An 18,441-nucleotide genomic window follows, 5' to 3' on the forward strand; every position below is an offset into this window, starting at 1 on the left:
CCAATTTTAATTTCAAAATTCCTTTTGGATAGTAGTAAATTAACTGAAATGGATACAAAAATTAATTTTCCTTTCTCCTTTTCTTGTTTAGTGAGTGATAGTTGCTTCAGAAATCTTGCAGAAGATCGCAGTGGGATAAATCTCAAAGATCTCGTACAAGATCCTTCTTTGTGAGTATTTGGTTTTCAGTATTAAGTGTAGATTAAAAGTTGGTGTGACTTTTCTCAGAGGAGTTGTAACTGAGTGCTAATTTTAGGTTGAATGATTTCTTCTTTTCTAACAATTTATGTTACATGTAATGAAGCACATAGAACAGTTTCAACAGAAGTGAAGTTAAACACTTTCTGTATAGATATAGAAGAGATTTTAGAAGAAGAGATAACGAGATTAATGATTGACTTTCAAAGAGTATCTACTAATGTTTGATGATATCTTACCAATGTGGCAGTAGGTACTAGGCAGATGATTAATAGTTTAGTTGCTTGGGGAGGCAAAATTGAATTTGTTTACATCAGTTTTATTTTTGAATAGCTTGCAATAATAATTTGTAAGTATAATTAAAAATGTAAAATAATTATTTATAATAACAATATACTTGAGTATACTGAATATATTTCTGATGTTTTACATTTGAAAGTTGTCTGTAGCACAAGATTTTTGAGTTCAGCAGGTTTCAGTTTTTAACGTTCTTAATCATAAGTCAATTCCGTTCTTTATCACAACGTATTTCATATCAGAGTATAATGTCACTTTCTGTTTCTATTTCATGAATCAACTTTTTTGCACTTACATATTAAACTGCAAATCATACATGCTATCTTCTGTAGCATGTATGCTTTAATAAAAGTTCCTCTTTTATTAAAAAAATAATCAATGCTAGTTAAGCCATAGGCAGCAGGGAAAGAAAATCAAGTGCTGACAGATGCTTTCCTTAATGATATTTAATGCATTCAGTAAAATATATCACAACAAAAAATTGGTCTTCCACATTATGTGTAATCTATATTCATACAAGTTTTACTAGTAATTCATTTAAAATGTGAGGAATAAAACACAAGAGTATGTTGAACCTGAAGGTTATTGATTCCTTTAGTGATGGTCCAAGTCATTTTAAAAAATGTAGTTACAAGACAGAATGGTGAAAATGATTGAATATTGAAGTTATTATAATGAACTCATTGTTATAATGAGTTCAGGAATGAGTCTTCAATCCCAACTTTCTAAATTTTTTTCTTTTTAAAATGTCTCTCTTTTCTTCATTTAAAAGAATTGTCAGTACTCTTTCTACATGGTGTTTATTGAAATGAAGATTGACCAGTTGTCCATTCAATTCTATAAGTATTTAATGAAGAATAGAATTATTCTATGTGGATATAAATATTCCTAGTGAATGAATATTGAATAACATGTTCATGAATATATGGAAAGAAACTTTATAATATCACTGAAAGATTTCATCCACTTGAATGAATAAAATAAATTATTCCATTATTGTAGTATTTATAAGGTGTATTTTTGGTGCAATGGAATTATGTGTCTTTTTAATGTAGTCTTTGTGGGAAAAATGTGCCAATATGGACTTCAATGATATAAAAGCTGTGGAGAATTACATTTGAATAATGGATTATAGTAATGAGTTATAGTATTTTGAAATACTTTGGTACTTCTTAGAATGTAGACTAGTATTCATCAGGTAATCTATCACTAAAATATGATTTTAATCTTAGTATTCTAAGAGGAATTTATCTCAGATCACTATTACATTGAGTGGACAAAATAATTCTTAGCCTGTGTTTTAAAGTAGTCAGATATCTTAGCTTAACATCATTCCCTTAAGTTGGCATTAGTCTCTTGGCATTAGTGTTGAATGTAAGAATTCAGTGAGCAAGAATTTGTCTTTGCCCTTAACACTTGGATTGGGAAAGAACTTTTTTCTTAATAAGAATTGTCAAAATGTACTATTAATGATTAATTCATTTTTTAGATAGATTTCTTGGTAAAATTCTTTAGAGAAAGTAATGCCTGGTATGGAAAAGAATTATTTTTGGGGTTGTTATAATGGGAAATATTTTATTCTAAGTTACTATTCTGTAGCAATATTTTGTATCTCTTGGGTAAGGATTTTTTTTAAGCCAGCTACCTCTTTTTCTGGCCTAGACTCCCAAACTCTTGACATAATTCATTACTTTGTTCTTTAATTCATGTGCACTACTGTATGGTTTTATGTGAATTGATTTGGTTGTAACATTAAGTAGGAAATATGTGAAAAATAACTTTTCTGAAAGAACTTTCTCAAAAAATCACTGGCATTTAATGAGTATTCTGTTAGGCTACAATCCATGGGGTCACAAAGAGTCGGACATGACTGAGAGACTTCACTTTCTTTCCTGACAAGTGTAAGGGTTGCTAAAATTTTATGTTATTTCAATACGTGTTCTAAATAAAAAATATTAATAGAATGATATGTATATTAAATGAATGCTCCATATGTAAATATGCCTGTCAGATTTGTATTATGCTTCACCTGCTTGAACTCCTGATGAAGAAAGGAGTTGATGTGTGAAGAAAACTGTACTTCAGTCCCTAATGCTGTTAGAAAGAGAGAAGGAAAAAGTAGATCGAGGAGATCCCAGGCTAATTTGGTCAGTGTGACACTTGGAGTGGTATTGTAGAGTGTCTTAATCAGATAAGTGAGCAGGTATAAAATATCTGTAAAATCATTGTAGTAAAAGTAATTATTGTACTTGAGTGAACTGAGTGAGCTATATTGTGTGAACATGATGAAGGAAGGATGGTATGGGAGGAGGAAAAAAAATGAGAAAGTTGTGAATCCTTAAGCAAGACTTTCTGGTCTTGGTACTATTTATCTGTTGTAATAATGAGAGCAGAGTCTGACTTGTAGCAAGATTGTGATGAGGGGAATACCTGAGAAGCTCTCTTCTTTTGGTAGTTACTTTAAGAATATTTGTTTCTAGTGTAGTCCTGTAGGTGTTACATATAAGACCAAGTAGAAGAACCTTTCACTTTTTTGCTAATAATGCACAAAAATGTTTATTTGAATTATTAATTTATATGCATATTAAATTTTAAAATAAACAATAATATTTTATTAATATGTTTTAATAATATATCTTCTATTTATGATTATAAGTATTTTAAAAATGATTTCCTCTGTTGTATGCATAATTTGTCAGAATCGTTTTATAAGACTTCTTATTTTAGTCGTGGTCTTCAATGGCACACTGAAAAATGTCAAATTTAGCTTGATGTCATCACCCTATTAGAAACATATCTGGGATACAGTCCATAGGATCACAAAGAGTTGGACATGACTGAAGCAACTTAGCATATCCACACATATCACCACATTAGAAACATATCTAATATGATTCATAATTTTCATACATAAAAGGAATTATTCTTAGCATGATACAATTAATTTTTATACTCTTTAAGTGAAGGGTTATGTGCTGTTTAAATCATATAAATTCATTTATATTTTTTCTTATTATCTATGTAGGAGAGCTGACTACTATATGGAAAAGAGATACTTTATATAACATACTGTTAAGTTATATCAGTTGTATTCTCTATAGTTACAATTCTCAAAAATGCTTTCCAGTTCCCATTGTTTGGTGAAGATAAAAGATAAAACATAAAACATACTATCATATTTATGCTTTAAGGTTTTTTTTGCTCACTTATAAACCATTTAGCAGAGATAATTATTTGAACTCATACATTTATAGAAATTATTAAAAGCTGTTTAATAATTGAGAGAAAATATAAGAATGAAAAAGACTAATAGAAATTGAACACTTAATTTTACTATTCATTGTGTTGATGCTAATTGTGTGTGTGTGTGTGTGGTTGGTTGTAGATGGATATATCTTGTTTAATTTGCAAAAACTCTTAAAAATTTATATCCGTTGTATGTATGTGATGTGTAAATCAGTTAGAGGAAGAACTGTTTAGTTCAAAGAAGAATTGGCCATCTCCAAATATTAGAAATATAATTCATAATGTAGGATATTAGTATTTTTTTTCATACAGCAAATAGGGAAAGAATTTTGCAAAACATGACAATTATGCCAGTCTTTGTTATTTTTCTTTCTGTTGCTCAGAATATGTTTTCAGTTGTCCCAGTGATGTCAAGATTTTGAAAAGATTTTCCTGAGTTACAACCTCTTGTGATTTTTAAGTGAAATAGGAGAGATCTTAATTATAAATTCTGGATAAATTGTATTATGGATGAGGAATACTTCTTGTCAATATTCTTGGTATTTTTTTAAATTGTAAAATAAACATCACATGAAATTTACTGTCTTAACCAATTTTAGGTATACAGTTCAGTCATGTTAAGGATATACACACCGTTGCAAGCTTTCCTAGAGTTTTTCATCTTGGAGAACTGTAACAAAAACTCGTAAAACATTAACTCCCCATTTTCCTCTCTCCCCAGCCTCTGGCAACCACAGTTCTTTTTGTTTCAATTGTTTTGGAATACCATAGAACTCTTGTAAGTGGCATCATACAATATTTGTCTTTTTGTGACTTTTTGTCTTTTAGTTAGCACAGTTGTCTCAAGTGAGTGTGTCAGAATCTCTTTCCTTTTTAAGGTTGAATAATATACCATTATGTATAAATATATATCACAGTTTGTTTACTTATTCATATATTGATGAGCACTGAGTTGCTTCTACCTCTTAACTGTTGTGAATAATGCTGCTCTGAACATGAATATGCAAATATCTCCTTGAGCCACTGATTTCAATTCTTTTGGATATATACCCAGAAGTGAAATTGCTATATCATATAGTAATTCTGTTTTTAAGGTTTTGAAGAACTGATATAGTGTTTTCTATAGTGACTGCAACAACTTATATTCCCTCCAGCAGTGCATATGTGTTCCAGTTTCTCCAATTCTTCATCAATACACAGTTTTCTGTTGGTTTTTATTTTTTTTTATTTTTTAATATAGTAGCTGTCTTAATGGGTGTGAGAGATATGTTCTTAGTATTTTTAATTGAACTTCACTTCTTTCATCTTTATTTTGATGCAGATAATCTACAGAGTAAAGAAAAATAAAAGGCACTCTCTGTGATTATTACTATGATTATGATACTTGGTACCTTGTAAAGTAAACTGTGTTGCTTATTAGTGAAATAGAAATTCTTTTCACTATCGTTACAAAGATTATAAAGTACAAATACATCCAGGGTAATTTTGTAACAATAGCATTTTCATCAATTAATCTTTCATGTAGTGTAGCATTGGAGAAGGAAATGGCAGCCCACTCCAGTGTTCTTGCCTGGAGAATCCCAGGAATGAGGGAACCTGGTGGGCTGCCATCTATGGGGTCGCACAGAGTCAGAGACGACTGAAGCGACTTAGCAGCAGCAGCAGCAGCAGTAGTGTATTGTATTACTTGTCTTGTATTACTACTGCTCTTGTTATACATAATCTGTAAAGTATTGCTTTTGGGTAAAATTTTTTTCTTGTTTAATTAGAAGTTTCCAAATTGGAAGTGTCGCATACTAATTAAATAATAGCAAAACCCTTCTAGCTGAAATGTATTTTGATAGTACAAATCATTAGCGTTTGATGACAGCATTTAATGTTTAAGAACAAAGATAAAATTTGGCAAAATAGTATTGTATCTAGTTGTAAATTTTTTAGATGTAAAAATTTTATTTACATATATATGCTTCTTTACAAATCATAGCACCTTTAGAAGCTGTTCTCATCATAGTTCTGAAACACAGCCTCATCCCCTTGAGTATACTTGTCTTCACACTACAGTCTGATTGAATGATATTTTGGTCCCTTGGATCATAACATTAAATATGAAGGAAAGGCAGGATTGCCGTCTGGAAAGCAATCATATCTAAATATAGCCTGTACTTATCTGCTGTGTTAAGACAGGTTGCTATGGTGAATTAAATTTCTTAAAAATGCCAGTCAGCAGAGGGTAAACAGTGGTTTTTGAAGTAGTTATTTTCCAAAGAGCTGTACATTCTCGTACTACAGGTAGATGATTTTAGTTAATTTTTTTATGGCCTATTTTTAAAATTTCAATTTTAGAGTATCATGGAGACCTTTAATAATTACTAATCAAAACTGAAGAGTTTTTATATTGTTATCCTTTTTTTCTGAAGGTAAATTTCCTTTGATATGGGAATGATTTTTCCAATGACAACATTTTAAGCATTATTGATTATCCATTTTGCTCTGCTGCCAGTAGTTCTGCTAAATCTGACAGACACCAAAGCTGTCTTGTCTATAATAATATATCTAACTGAAAGTTTTTATCCTTTTTAACCAGGTTCCCTTGTGGATTATATGCTTATTGTACTATAAAGTGCATTTTTTGGACAATATAGCTTAATCTAGGTTGGTACTCGGTATTATGGTTTTGTACTCTATGTCAGAACTGCAAAGACTTTGGATTTTATCTACTTTTAGAAGACTTTCTCTCATTTCTGTCATCCCATACATTCCTAAGAATGTATGTGGCAGATTTTGTGGGCTCATTTGTATAGAATTTATTTTAATCAAAGCACTAGTATATGTTCATTTTACATTGTTCTTGAAATTAAGGAACATCTGATTGAAGATGGATAATATCTGTGTTTCTGCTTGAGGCGTATAGATGACCTGTCAGTGTTAGAATTTCTTAATGAAATAAATAACATATTGTTTAATTACTTGATTCTTTCATTTTCAGAGTATATATTCATAAGTCAGCTAACTTAAAAAGTTAGTTTGTGATTTATTGGCATATGTAATTAAAGAGTATTTCTCATGGAATCAAGAAAGAGCTTCAGAAACCAGGGCAAGAGTGGGAACCTCAAGGAATAGAATTAGGGCGTCTTTGCAACTGAGTTTGTTTCTCTCACCTTCTGTCATCATCTCTTTTGTTTTTTCTTGACTTTAGTCTCACTTATGACAATCAGGCTTTCTCCATGAAACTGATGAAATTCCATCCTTATAACTCCATGGTCTGTCTTCATTTCCACTCTAAAACATAAAATCTCATGGAATAATTCTGTGATTTTGTTAATCTGGTCATGTGTCCAAACCTCATCCAATCACTGTGGCTAGACGGAAATGGCAACCCACTCCAGTACTCTTGCCTGGAGAATCCCAGGGACAGAGGAGCCTGGTGGGCTGTCGTCTGTGGGGTCGCACAGAGTCAGATACGACTGAATCAACTTAGTGTGCATGCATGCATGCATTGGAGAAGGAAATGGCAACCCACTCCAGTATTCTTGCCTGGAGAATCCCAGGGACAAAGGAGCCTGGTGGGCTGCTGTCTGTGGGGTCGTACAGAGTCAGACACGACTGATGTGACTTAGCAGCAACAGCAGCAGAAGAGGGGTAGACTATTTTGATTGACCTGTCATGGATAGTATAGATGCTTATGGTCAGAATGGTGGGGTCCTCTGTGAGAGAGAAGATAATCCCAGAAAAAGAGTGATCAAGCTAAGAGATGACTACTGTATTGATTCTCAGCTGTTAATTTAAGGACAAATTTATACATCATCAAGAATTATTTTAAAATAGAACAGTTGCTTGCCTACATATACCATATCAATTAGCTAGGTATGGGCAGTAATAGCTATAATAAGGACTGCCTACTTCAATTAATTGATCTTAGTTGCTCCCTGCCTCCTGAGAAATCTGTATGCAGGTCAAGAAGCAACAGTTAGAACTGGACATGGAACAAAAGACTGGTTCCAAATCGGGAAAGGAGTATGTGAAGGCTGTATATTGTCACCCTGCTTATTTAAGTTATATGCAGAGTACATCATGAGAAATTCTAGGCTGGATGAAGCACAAGCTGGAATCAGGATTGCCAGGAGAAATATCAATAACCTCAGATATGCAGATGACACCACCCTTATGGCAGAAAGTGAAGAACTAAAGAGCTTCTTGATGAAAGTGAAAGAGGAGCATGAAAAAGATGGCTTAAAACTCAGCATTCAGAAAACTAAGATCTTGGCGTCTGCTCTCGTCACTTCGTGGCAAATAGTTGGAGAAACAATGCAAACAGAGACAGAGTTTATATTTTGGGCTCCAAAATCACTTCAGATGATGACTGCCATGAAATTAAAAGATGCTTGCTCCTTGGAAGAAAAGCTGTGACCCACCTAGACAGCATATTAAAAAGCAGAGACATCACTTTGTCAACAAAGGTCCATCTAGTCAAAGCTATGGTTTCTGTAGTAGTCATTTATGGATGTGAGAGTTGGACTGTGAAGAAAGCTGAGTGCTGAAGAATTGATGCTTTTGAACTGTGGTGTTGGAGAAGACTTTTGAGAGTCCCTTGGACAGCAAGGAGATCCAGTCAATCCTAAAGGAAATCAGTCCTGAATATTCATTGGAGGACTGATGTTGAAGCTAAAACTCCAATACTTTGGCCACCTGATGTGAAGAACTGGCTCGTTGGAAAAGACCTTGATGCTGAGAAAGATTGAAGGTGGGAAGAGAAGGGGCTGAAAGAGGATGAGATGGTTGGATGGCATCACCGACACGATGGACATGAGTTTGAGTAAGCTCTGGGAGTTGGTGATGGATAGGGAAGCCTGGCGTGCTGCAGTCCATGGGGTCGCAAAGAGTCGAACATGACTGAGCGACAGACCTGACATATACCATCTCAATTAGATAGGTATTGGCAGTAAGACCAATAGTAAGGACTGCCTAGTTCCATTAATTGATGTTAGTTGCTCCCTACTTCTTAGTATTATTGCCTGCTTATGTAGTACACACACAAAAATGTGAATGACTCAGATGAATTTATTACTTTAATTACAGCTGATTAGACAGCAGGTGGAATAACAGCACATTAATAACAGACATTATTTCTGTCTTTCTATGCTTCCTTCTTAAAAAGAGAAACTACTGCTGTCTGTCAGTTAAAAAGGGGAAAGAAAAAAAGGGGATGAGGAAGTGAAAAAGAGTCAAATATTCTCATTCCCCATTCCATTATGATACCTTAATAGAGGAATATTATTATAGAGGCATATGAAATTTTAATGAGAGCACTGACAGAGATGATTTAAAAAGAGAGGATCCTTGAAAAGAAGCTTTTATTAAGGAAAAGAGAAGTAGAAGAAAAGGAGGAAGGGAGTGAGGGAGGCGAGAAGGAATAACAGAGGAGAGACTGACTGGTTATGAGAATGAATAGAAATTCGAGGGGTATGCTTTGCTTTTTAGAAACTCAGTTTGGCTGAAGATGAATCAGAGTCTAAGAGATTAAAACTAGTCATTAAAGCAGTGTTTTCATATCCATGTATTTTATTTATCGAGAACACAGTGATAAAGTGAAAAAAACCCAAATGGCTACATTGCCTACTTATAATAGCTTTATATTGCTGTGTAACAAATTACCACAGACTTTTTTAAAAACAACATATTTATTATTCACAGTTTGCATCAGTCAGGATTTAGGGTACAGTTTAACTGGATTTTCTTCTCAGAATCTCCCAAGATTAAAGTATTAAGTGTTAGCTGGTTGCATTTTGATCTAGAGGCTTGCCTGGTGAGGGTGCACAAACCTGATTCAGGTTGTTGGCAGAGTTCAGAACCTCATGTTTTAAGACTGGATATTCTGGTTTTTGCTTGTTGTTGGCTAGTTTGCGTCTACAGCTTCAATCATCTTAGCATCTGTTGCCTGCCTGCACTACTTTTGAAATTTTCTTTTCATATGACAGTCACACTTAATTAGTTAAGCTTTGTCAACTTAGAGATGTGAAAACTAGAGCTCAACTAAGTTGTAATTGATCTAAGGTCCTAAAATTATAGTTATGGGCTTCCTGACAACCAGGCATTGCATTCTTTCTACTTCTAACCTTAGTTTTGATTTTCTTGGTTTTGTTATCACATTTTTCAAAATCCTTTTTCTAGTTTTATTGAGATATTATTGACATTCAGTGCTCTGTAAGTTTAAGATCTGCAGCATAATGGCTTCACTGAACTTGGCTTCCGTTTGTGTTGCTAAGTTTATTAAAAATATGATGGACTAACATCTTAGCACTCATCTTCTAGGAACCGACATTAAAATATTTGAAAATATTTTTAAATTTATGGCCTGTAGGTATTTGATTTTTGATCATTTAATTGTTCTCTCACCATGAGCTTTTATATATTTTTTTCTCAATGTTTGTTAGGAAGAGGAGGAAAAGAATTTTTCGGTTTGGTTTATGTTGATATCTGAAAAATGAGACTGTGAAGACTCATGAGACTGAAAGTGAGATATAACACCTGCAAGGAAAAGCCTTAATGAAATAATGACAGTTTGGTCCTGTATATGAACCCCTCTCTGGGTTTTTCAATGGAAGATTGTTGCCTGTGGGTTGGGAAGACAAACCTGCAGGTAAAGAAGCTTGCTAATCAGAAATCTGCATAAGTATTCTTCCCTAATGAGTTTCCTAGGAAAAGCTTGCTTATGACTCAGCCCAATTTAGGAAGAAAATAACAAAAGATAGGGGAGACCTATTTGTTTGTTTCTAGATGTTTTAAGAGTTCAAGCTTTTAGAATACTGTTTTTTGAGAGATTATGGGGAATTAAATTACCTCTATCCACATGGGAAAATGTCCTTAATACTAGACTGTTGGATAGCAGTTTTAAGGAGACCAGCCCTTGCCACTCCTTTCCAGTCCTCCCTGGTCACTGTGGTGAATAACTATCCTAGTCTTCTTTAACCCTCTGAGAAAAAGTAAATGAAAGTTTAGAAGGAAGCCTAAATTTTAAATTTAGGGTAATCTATTTAGGTGGGAAGGCTAATTGAGCTGATTGAACTTGGTTTTTTTTTCTTCCCGGAGCCCTCTATGGTCTCCCATGTGCTCTTCCTATATGTTGCCTAAACTCCTGTCATAGATTTTTGTACTATATTATCATTGTCTGTGTATGTACTGTGTATTTCAGAATAGATTATAACTTTCTTGAGGCCAGAGTCTGTTCATGTTTAATTGCTGCCACCTACCATAGTAGACCCAGCCAGATATATTTCTTAAATAGATAAATGAATGTGTGATCTAGTGACTAAGCTAAAGAATGGGTGATAGAGTAAGAGAGTAACAGACTGAATGTGCAGTGAATATACACTGGCAAAAACTGCTTTCCTCCCATTTTTCAGGCAGTTCTGATATCAATATTCTGAATATCAATATTCAATATTGCTGGTGTTCAATATGAAAGCTTATTTTCTGGTGACCTATTAATAGCTGTATTTAAACTTGGACCAATATTGATTCCTTCTTCAGCTTCAGGATCTTTCTAAGTGTGTATTAGATAATGAGAAACCTAACTTCATGAGCAAACTTCATGATGACCTTGCTAATCCCCATGGTTTTGATTTATAGGTACTTGCTATTCAGAATACTGAAAAGATACAGCCAAGAAAGGCTTCCATTCTTGATGAAATCGAGGAAGATCCCTGAAATAATTTTCAAAATTGAACCTACTTTCTGAAGTTCACTTTGAAGACAACTCTGATAGCATAATTTTGTACAGGAAAAAAATATTTTGAGTAATTCAGTCTAACTTTTAAATCGTTTCTTTAAAAGTAAGTTATTTTTGTATATGGTGTTAGAAAATGTTCTACTTTCATTCTTTCACATGTAGCTTGCAGTTTTCTCAGCATCTCTTACTGAAGAGGCTATCTTTTCTCCATTTTATATTCTTACCTCTTTTGTCAAAGATAAGGTGCCCATAGGTGCATGGGTTTATCTCTGGGCTTTTTGTCTTGTTTTGTTGGTCTATATTACTGTTTTAGTGCCAATACCATACTGTTTTAATGACTATAGCTTTGTAGTATAGTCTGAAGTCAAGAAAGTTGATTCCTCCAGCTCCATTCTTCTTTTTCAAGATTGCTTTGGCTATTTGGGGTCCTTTGTGTTTTCATATAAATTGGGAAATTTTTTTTATAGTTCTATGAAAAATACCATTGGTAGTTTCATAGGTATCTCATTGAATCTGAGATTACTTTGTGTAGTATAGTCATTTTCACAATATTGATTCTTCCAATACAAAAACATGGTATAGCTTTCCATCTGCTTGTGTCCTCTTTAGTTTTTTTCATCAGTGTCTTATAGTTTTGAGCACAGAAGTCTTTTGTCTCTTTAAGTAGGTTTATCCATAGGTGTTTTATTCTTTTTGTTGCAGTGGTGAATGGGATTGTTTCCTTCACTTCTCTTCCTGATTTTTCACTGTTATTGAATAGAAATACAAGGAATAGTATATAGAAATGCAAGGGATTTAAATGTAAGGACAGAAACTGTAACACTCTTAGAGGAAAACATAGGCAGTACACTCTGACATATTTTGCAGCAAGATCCTCTTTGACCCACCTCCTAGAGTAATGGAAATAAAAACAAAAGTAAACAAATGGGGCTTAATTAAACTTAAAAGCCTTTGTACAGCAAAGGAAGCAATAAATAAGCTTAAAAGACAACCCTTAGAATGGGAGAAAATAATTGCAAACAAAACAACTGACAAAGGATTAATCTCTAAAATATACAGGCAGCTCATGTAGCTCAATACCAAAAAAACAAACAACAGAATCAAAAAATGAGTGGAAGACCTAAACAGACATTTCTTGGAAGAAGACATACAGATGACCAACAAAGACATGAAAAGATGCTCAACATTACTCATTATTAGAGAAATGCAAGTCAAAACTACAATGAGGTATCACTGGTCAGAATAGCTATCATTAAAAAATCTACAAATAATAAATGCTAGAGAGGATATGGGAAAAGGGAACCCTCTTGCACTGTTGGCAGTAATGTAAATTGATACAGGTACTATGGAGAACAGTATGGAGATTCCTTAAAACACTAGGAATAAAACTACCATTTGACCCAGCAATCTCACTACTGGGCAGATACCCTGAGCAAACCATAATGTGTTTATCTCCGCACTTTTTACAATAGCGAGGACATGGAAGCAACCTACATGGCCATCAACAGATGAATGGATACAGAAATTGTGGTATATATATACAGTGGAACATTACTCAGTTATAAAAAAGAATGCATTTGGGTCAATCTTGATGAAGTGGATGAACCTGGAGCCTATTGTATAGAGTGAAGTAAGGCAGAAAGAGAAAGATAAATACTGTACATTAATGCATAGATCTGATAGAGTGCCTGAAGAACTATGGACGGAGGTTTGTGATATTGTACAGGAGGCAATGTTCAAGACTGCCCCCAGGAAAAAGAAATGCAAAAAGGCAAAATGGTTGTCTGAGGAGGCCTTACAAATAACTTAGAAAAGAAGAGAAGTGAAAGGCAAAGGAGAAAAGGAAAGATATACCCATCTGAATGCAAGTTTCAAAGAATAGCAAGGAGAGAAAAGAAAGCCTTCCTCAGGAATCAGTGCAAAGAAAGAGAAAAACATTAGAAAGGGAAAGACTAGAGATCTCTTCATGAAAATTAGAGATACCAAGGGAATCTTGGGATAGCATCATGCAAAGATGGGCTCAATAAAGGACAGAAATGGTATTCACCTAACAGAAGAAGAAGATACTAAGAACAGGTGGCAAGAATACACAGAAGAACTGTACAAAAAAGATCTTCATGACCCAGATAACCACAGTGGTATGATCACTCACCTAGAGCCAGACATCTTGGAATGCGAAGACAAGTGGGCCTTAGGAAACATCACTACAAACAAAGCTAGTGGAGGTGATGGAATTCCAGTTGAGCTATTTGAAATCCAAAAAGATGATGCTGTGAAAGTGCTGCACTCAATATGCCAGCAAATTTGGAAAACTCAGCAGTGGCCATAGGACTGGAAAAGGTCAGTTTTCATTCCAGTTCCAAAGAAAGGCAATGCCAAGAATGTTCAAACTACCACACAATTACGTTCATCTCACAAGCTAGCAAAGTAATGCTCATAATTCTCCAAGCCAGGTTTCAATAATACATGAGCCATGAACTTCCACATGTTCAAACTGGATTTAGAAAAGGCAGAGGAATTAGAGATCAAATTGCCAACATCCATTGTATCATCGAAAAAGCAAGAGAGTTCCAGAAAAACCTCTACTTTATTAACTATGCCAAAACTTTGGACTGTTTGGATCACAATAAACTGTGGAAAATTATTCAAGAGATGGTAATGCCAGACCACCTGACCTTCCTCCTGAGATATGTTTATGCAGGACAAGAAGCAACAGTTAGAACTGGACATGGAACATCAGACTGGTTCCAAATCAGGAAAGGAGTACGTCAAGGGTGTATATTGTCAGCTTGCTTCTTTAACTTATATGCAGAATACATCATGTGAAACGCTGGGCTGGAAGAAGCACAAGCTGGAATTAAGATTGCCGGGAGACAATATCAATAATCTCAGATATGCAGATGACACCACCCTTATGGCAGAAAGTGAAGAAGCCTCTTTATGAAATTGAAACAGGAAAGTGAAAAAGTTGGCTTAAAACTCAACATTCAGAAAACTAAGATCATGGCATCTGATCCCATCACTTCATGTCAAATAGATGGGGAAACAATGGAAACAGTGTCAGACTTTATTTTCTTGGGCTCCAAAATCACAGCAGATGGTGATTGCAGCCATTAAATTAAGAGACACTTGCTCCTTGGAAGGAAAAGCAATGACCAGCCTAGACAGCATATTAAAAAGCAGAGACATTACTTTGCCAACAAAGGTCTGTCTAGTCGAAGCTATGGTTTTTCCAGTGGACATATATGGATGTGACAGTTGGACTGTGAAGAAAGCTGAAAGCCGAAGAATTGATGCTTTTGAACTGTGATGTTGGAGAAGACTCTTGAGAGTCCCTTGGACTGCAAGGAGATCCAACCAGTCCATCCTAAAGGAAATCAGTCCTGAATATTCGTTGAAAGGACTGATGCTGAAGCTGAAACTCCAATATTTTGGCCCGCTGATGTGAAGAACCGACTCACTTGAAAAGACCCTGATGCTGGGAAAGATTGAAGGCAGGAGGAGAAGGGGATGACAGAGGATGCTATGGTTGGATGGCATCACCGACTCAATGGACATGAGCTTGAGCAAGCTTTGGGAGTTTTTGATGGACAGAGGCCTGGCATGCTGCAGTTCATGGGGTAGCAAAGAGTTGGACCTGAACTGAACTGAATGCTATGTATTTTACATATGTTCTTTTGGAACTGTAGGAGGTCTTTCCGGAAATATTCTTTTTTATGTCAACCATTCTTCTAGTCTTTATTGAACTTGTTACAGTATTGCTTCTGTTTTATGTTTTGTTTTGTTTTTTGCCATGAGGCATAAGGGATCTTAGCTCCCTGACCAGGGATGGAGCCCACATCCACCCCATGCATTGTAAAGTCAAGTCTTAACCTGGTCTGTCAGGGAAGTTCCTTGCAGAAGTAATTTTTAACCGAGAGAGTATGTACTCAAAGTACATTTTGAAGTGTTAATAATAATATCATAATTGAATTCTTTATAAGATTTTCAGCTTTCCCTGCAGTCTTCTTAGAAGGGTCATAAAGTCAATTCTTGGAATACAGTATTTCATTCAGTCTTATGCCAGTTTGGTTTGATATTATTACAGCAGTCAAGTTCTGGACTATCTGTCCAATTTGTTAGTAAACTGGGGTCAAATAGGTGTCAGTTTACCTGTAGGCTAAACATTGAATTTATCATTCCTTGAGAGTCCCTTGGACTGCAAGGAGATCCAACTAGTCCATCCTAAAGGAGACCAGTCCTGAGTGTTCATTGAAAAGACTGATGTTGAAACTAATACTTTGACCACCTCATGCGAAGAGTTGACTCGTTGGAAAAAACCCTGATGCTGGGAGGGATTAGGGGCAGGAGGAGAAGGGGACAACAGAGGATGAGATGGCTGGATGACATCACCAACTCGATGGACATGAGTTTGGGTAAACTCCGGGAGTTGGTGATGGACAGGGTGTCCTGGCGTCCTATAATTCATGGGGTCACAGAGTCGAACACAACTGAGTGACTGGACTGGACTGAACTGAACTGAATAGTCTCATGTTTGAGACAGATGAGAAACATTAAAACAAAACAATATATGTTTTGAAATAATTATTGACCAACAATTTGAACTTTATATTGGTGGATCCATACAACATCCTACTGAAAATTAGTTTCAGAAATAAACCATATTTTAAAAAATAACAGTGAGTCATGTACTTTAATGTGGCAGTTCAAAATTTTATTTATTGTGATTATCATAGCATAATAAAAAGTGACAGAATCAGAATATTTTATGTATATCCACATGCTTTTAGCATTTTTTAGCTATATCAATCTCTAATATTGTCACCAATATTTTATTTAAAAGTATAATCTTCTTTATTTAACTTTTTAAATGGATTGCCTATAATCTTCCACAGGAAGTTTTAAAATGTTTATTTTAACTCAAGTACTTAATACAGGTGTTATGTTTTGTTACTTCATTCCAAATTCCTTCATTTGACAAATATTTTTAGGACATTAAACTCCTTAAAATAACTTCTATCTGTGATTCTTTGTACAGTTTCACAATAGTAAGATGTTGCAAATTTGTAGACTTTCTCCATTTTACTCAATTCTGTATAAAATGTGAATATATTAATTTCATTTGAAAATAAGAGCTCCATCAAAGACTCTTCTCACAGCTGTAAAATTTTAGATTAAATCTTTTATCCTGTACGGGATTTCTTTCTTTGAGTTATCTAATTCCTCTTTTGCTTTATAACCTCTTCTCTTTATAAACTTTGTTTTAAGTAATTTTGTTGTCTTTGTTGTTCAGTTGTTCAGTCGTGTACAACTCTTTGAGACCCCATGGACTGCTACACACAGGCTTCCCTGTCCTTCACCACGCCAGACTTTCCTGTCCTTTACCATCTCTCAGAACTTGCTCAAAGCCATGTCCATTGAGTCGGTGATGCCATCCATCACATTTCAAAAGCATCAGTTCTTCAGCACTCAGCTTTCCTTATGGTCCAACTCTTACATCCATACATGACTGCTAGAGAAACCATAACTTTTACTACACGGACCTTTGTTGGCAAAATAATGTGTCTGCTTTTAATATGCTGTCTAGGCGTTTATAGCTTTTCTTCCAAGTAGCAAGCACCTCTTAATATCATGGCTGCAGTCACCATCTGCATTGATTTTGGAGCCCAAGAAAATAAAGTCTCTCACTGTTTCCATTGTTTCCCCATCTATTTGCCATGAAGTGATGGGACTGGATGCCATGGTCTTAGTTTTTTGAATGTTGATTTTTAAGCCATCTTTTTCACATTCCTCTTTCAATTTCATCAAGAGACTCTTTAGTTCTTCTCTTTCTGTCATAAGGTTGCTGTCATTTGCATATCTGCGATTATTGATGTTATTCCCGGTAATCTTGTTTCTAGCTTGTGCTTCATATGGGGCTTATATACTGTCTTAAAAGGGGAAGTGTAGGGGAAGAAGAGTACTTATGTGAAAAAATTTGTGTTAGAAGTGGAGGGGAAGAGTCACTAATAGGAAACAAATGACTTTCTTGAAGGATGTACATGCCCTTGGACAAATTGTTCCTTTCATAAGTCATGTCCAACTCCTTGAGACCCCATGGACTGCTGGGCACCAGGCTTCCCTGTCCCTTACTGTCTGCTGCAGTTTGCTTAAATTCATGTCTGTTGAGTTGGTGAGGCCATCCAACCAGCTCATCCTCTGCCAGCCCCTTCTCCTCCTTCTCCCAATCTTTTCCAGCAATCAGGGTCTTTTCCAGTGAGTCAGTTCTTCATATCAGGTAGCCGAAATACTGGAACTTCAGGTTCAGCATCAGTCCTTCCAATGAATATTCAGGGTTTGTTTTTCTTCAGGATTGACTGGTTTGATCACCTTGCAGTCTAGGGGACTTTCAAGAGTCTTCTCCAGCACTACAGTTCAAAACCATCAGTTCTTTGATGCTCATCCTTCTTTATGGTTCAACTCTTACATCTGTACATGACTACTGGAAAAACTATAGCTTTGACTATACTGACCTTTTTTGGAAAAGTGATGTCTCTACTTTTTAGTACGCTGTCTAGGTTTGTCTTAGGTTTCCTTCTAAGGAGGAAGCATCTTTTAATTTCATGGCTGCAGTCACCATCTACAGTGATTTGGGGGCCCAAGAAAGTAAAATCTGTCACTGCTTCCACTGTTTCCCTATCTATTTGCTATTAAGTGATGGAATTGCATGCTGTGATCTTCATTTTTTGAAATGTTGAGTTTTAGCCAGCTTTTTGACTCTCTTTCACCTTCATCTAGAGGCTCTTTCAGTTCAGGTCAATCACTCAGTTGTGTCTGAGACTCTTTAGTTCCTCTTTGTTTTCTACCATTAGTGTGGTATTATATGCACATCTGAGGTTTTTGATATTTCTTCCAGCAGTCTCTATTCCACCTTGTGATTCAGTCAGTTTGGTGTTTAGCATGATGTATTCTGCATATAGGTTAAATAAGCAGAG

At 35.1% G+C, this 18,441-nt stretch overlaps 1 protein-coding gene across 19 annotated transcripts in view; it reads left to right on the forward strand.

Moving 5' to 3' along the window:
• GPHN (gephyrin) overlaps window positions 1–18,441 on the forward strand; it is a 563,152-nt gene that overhangs the window by 140,045 nt on the left and 404,666 nt on the right. For all 19 annotated transcript variants that reach the window (XM_060418186.1, XM_060418187.1, XM_060418188.1 and 16 more), the window contains one exon: window positions 92–170. Coding sequence is in view for 16 of the 19 variants with exons in the window: in XM_060418179.1 (XP_060274162.1) it covers window positions 92–170 (79 nt within the window). In the remaining 3 variants the exon portion in view is untranslated. The remainder of the gene's footprint in view (window positions 1–91; window positions 171–18,441) is intronic.

The sequence above is a fragment of the Ovis aries genome, chromosome 7 (assembly GCF_016772045.2).
Source record: "Ovis aries strain OAR_USU_Benz2616 breed Rambouillet chromosome 7, ARS-UI_Ramb_v3.0, whole genome shotgun sequence".
Classification (NCBI taxonomy): domain Eukaryota; kingdom Metazoa; phylum Chordata; class Mammalia; order Artiodactyla; family Bovidae; genus Ovis; species Ovis aries.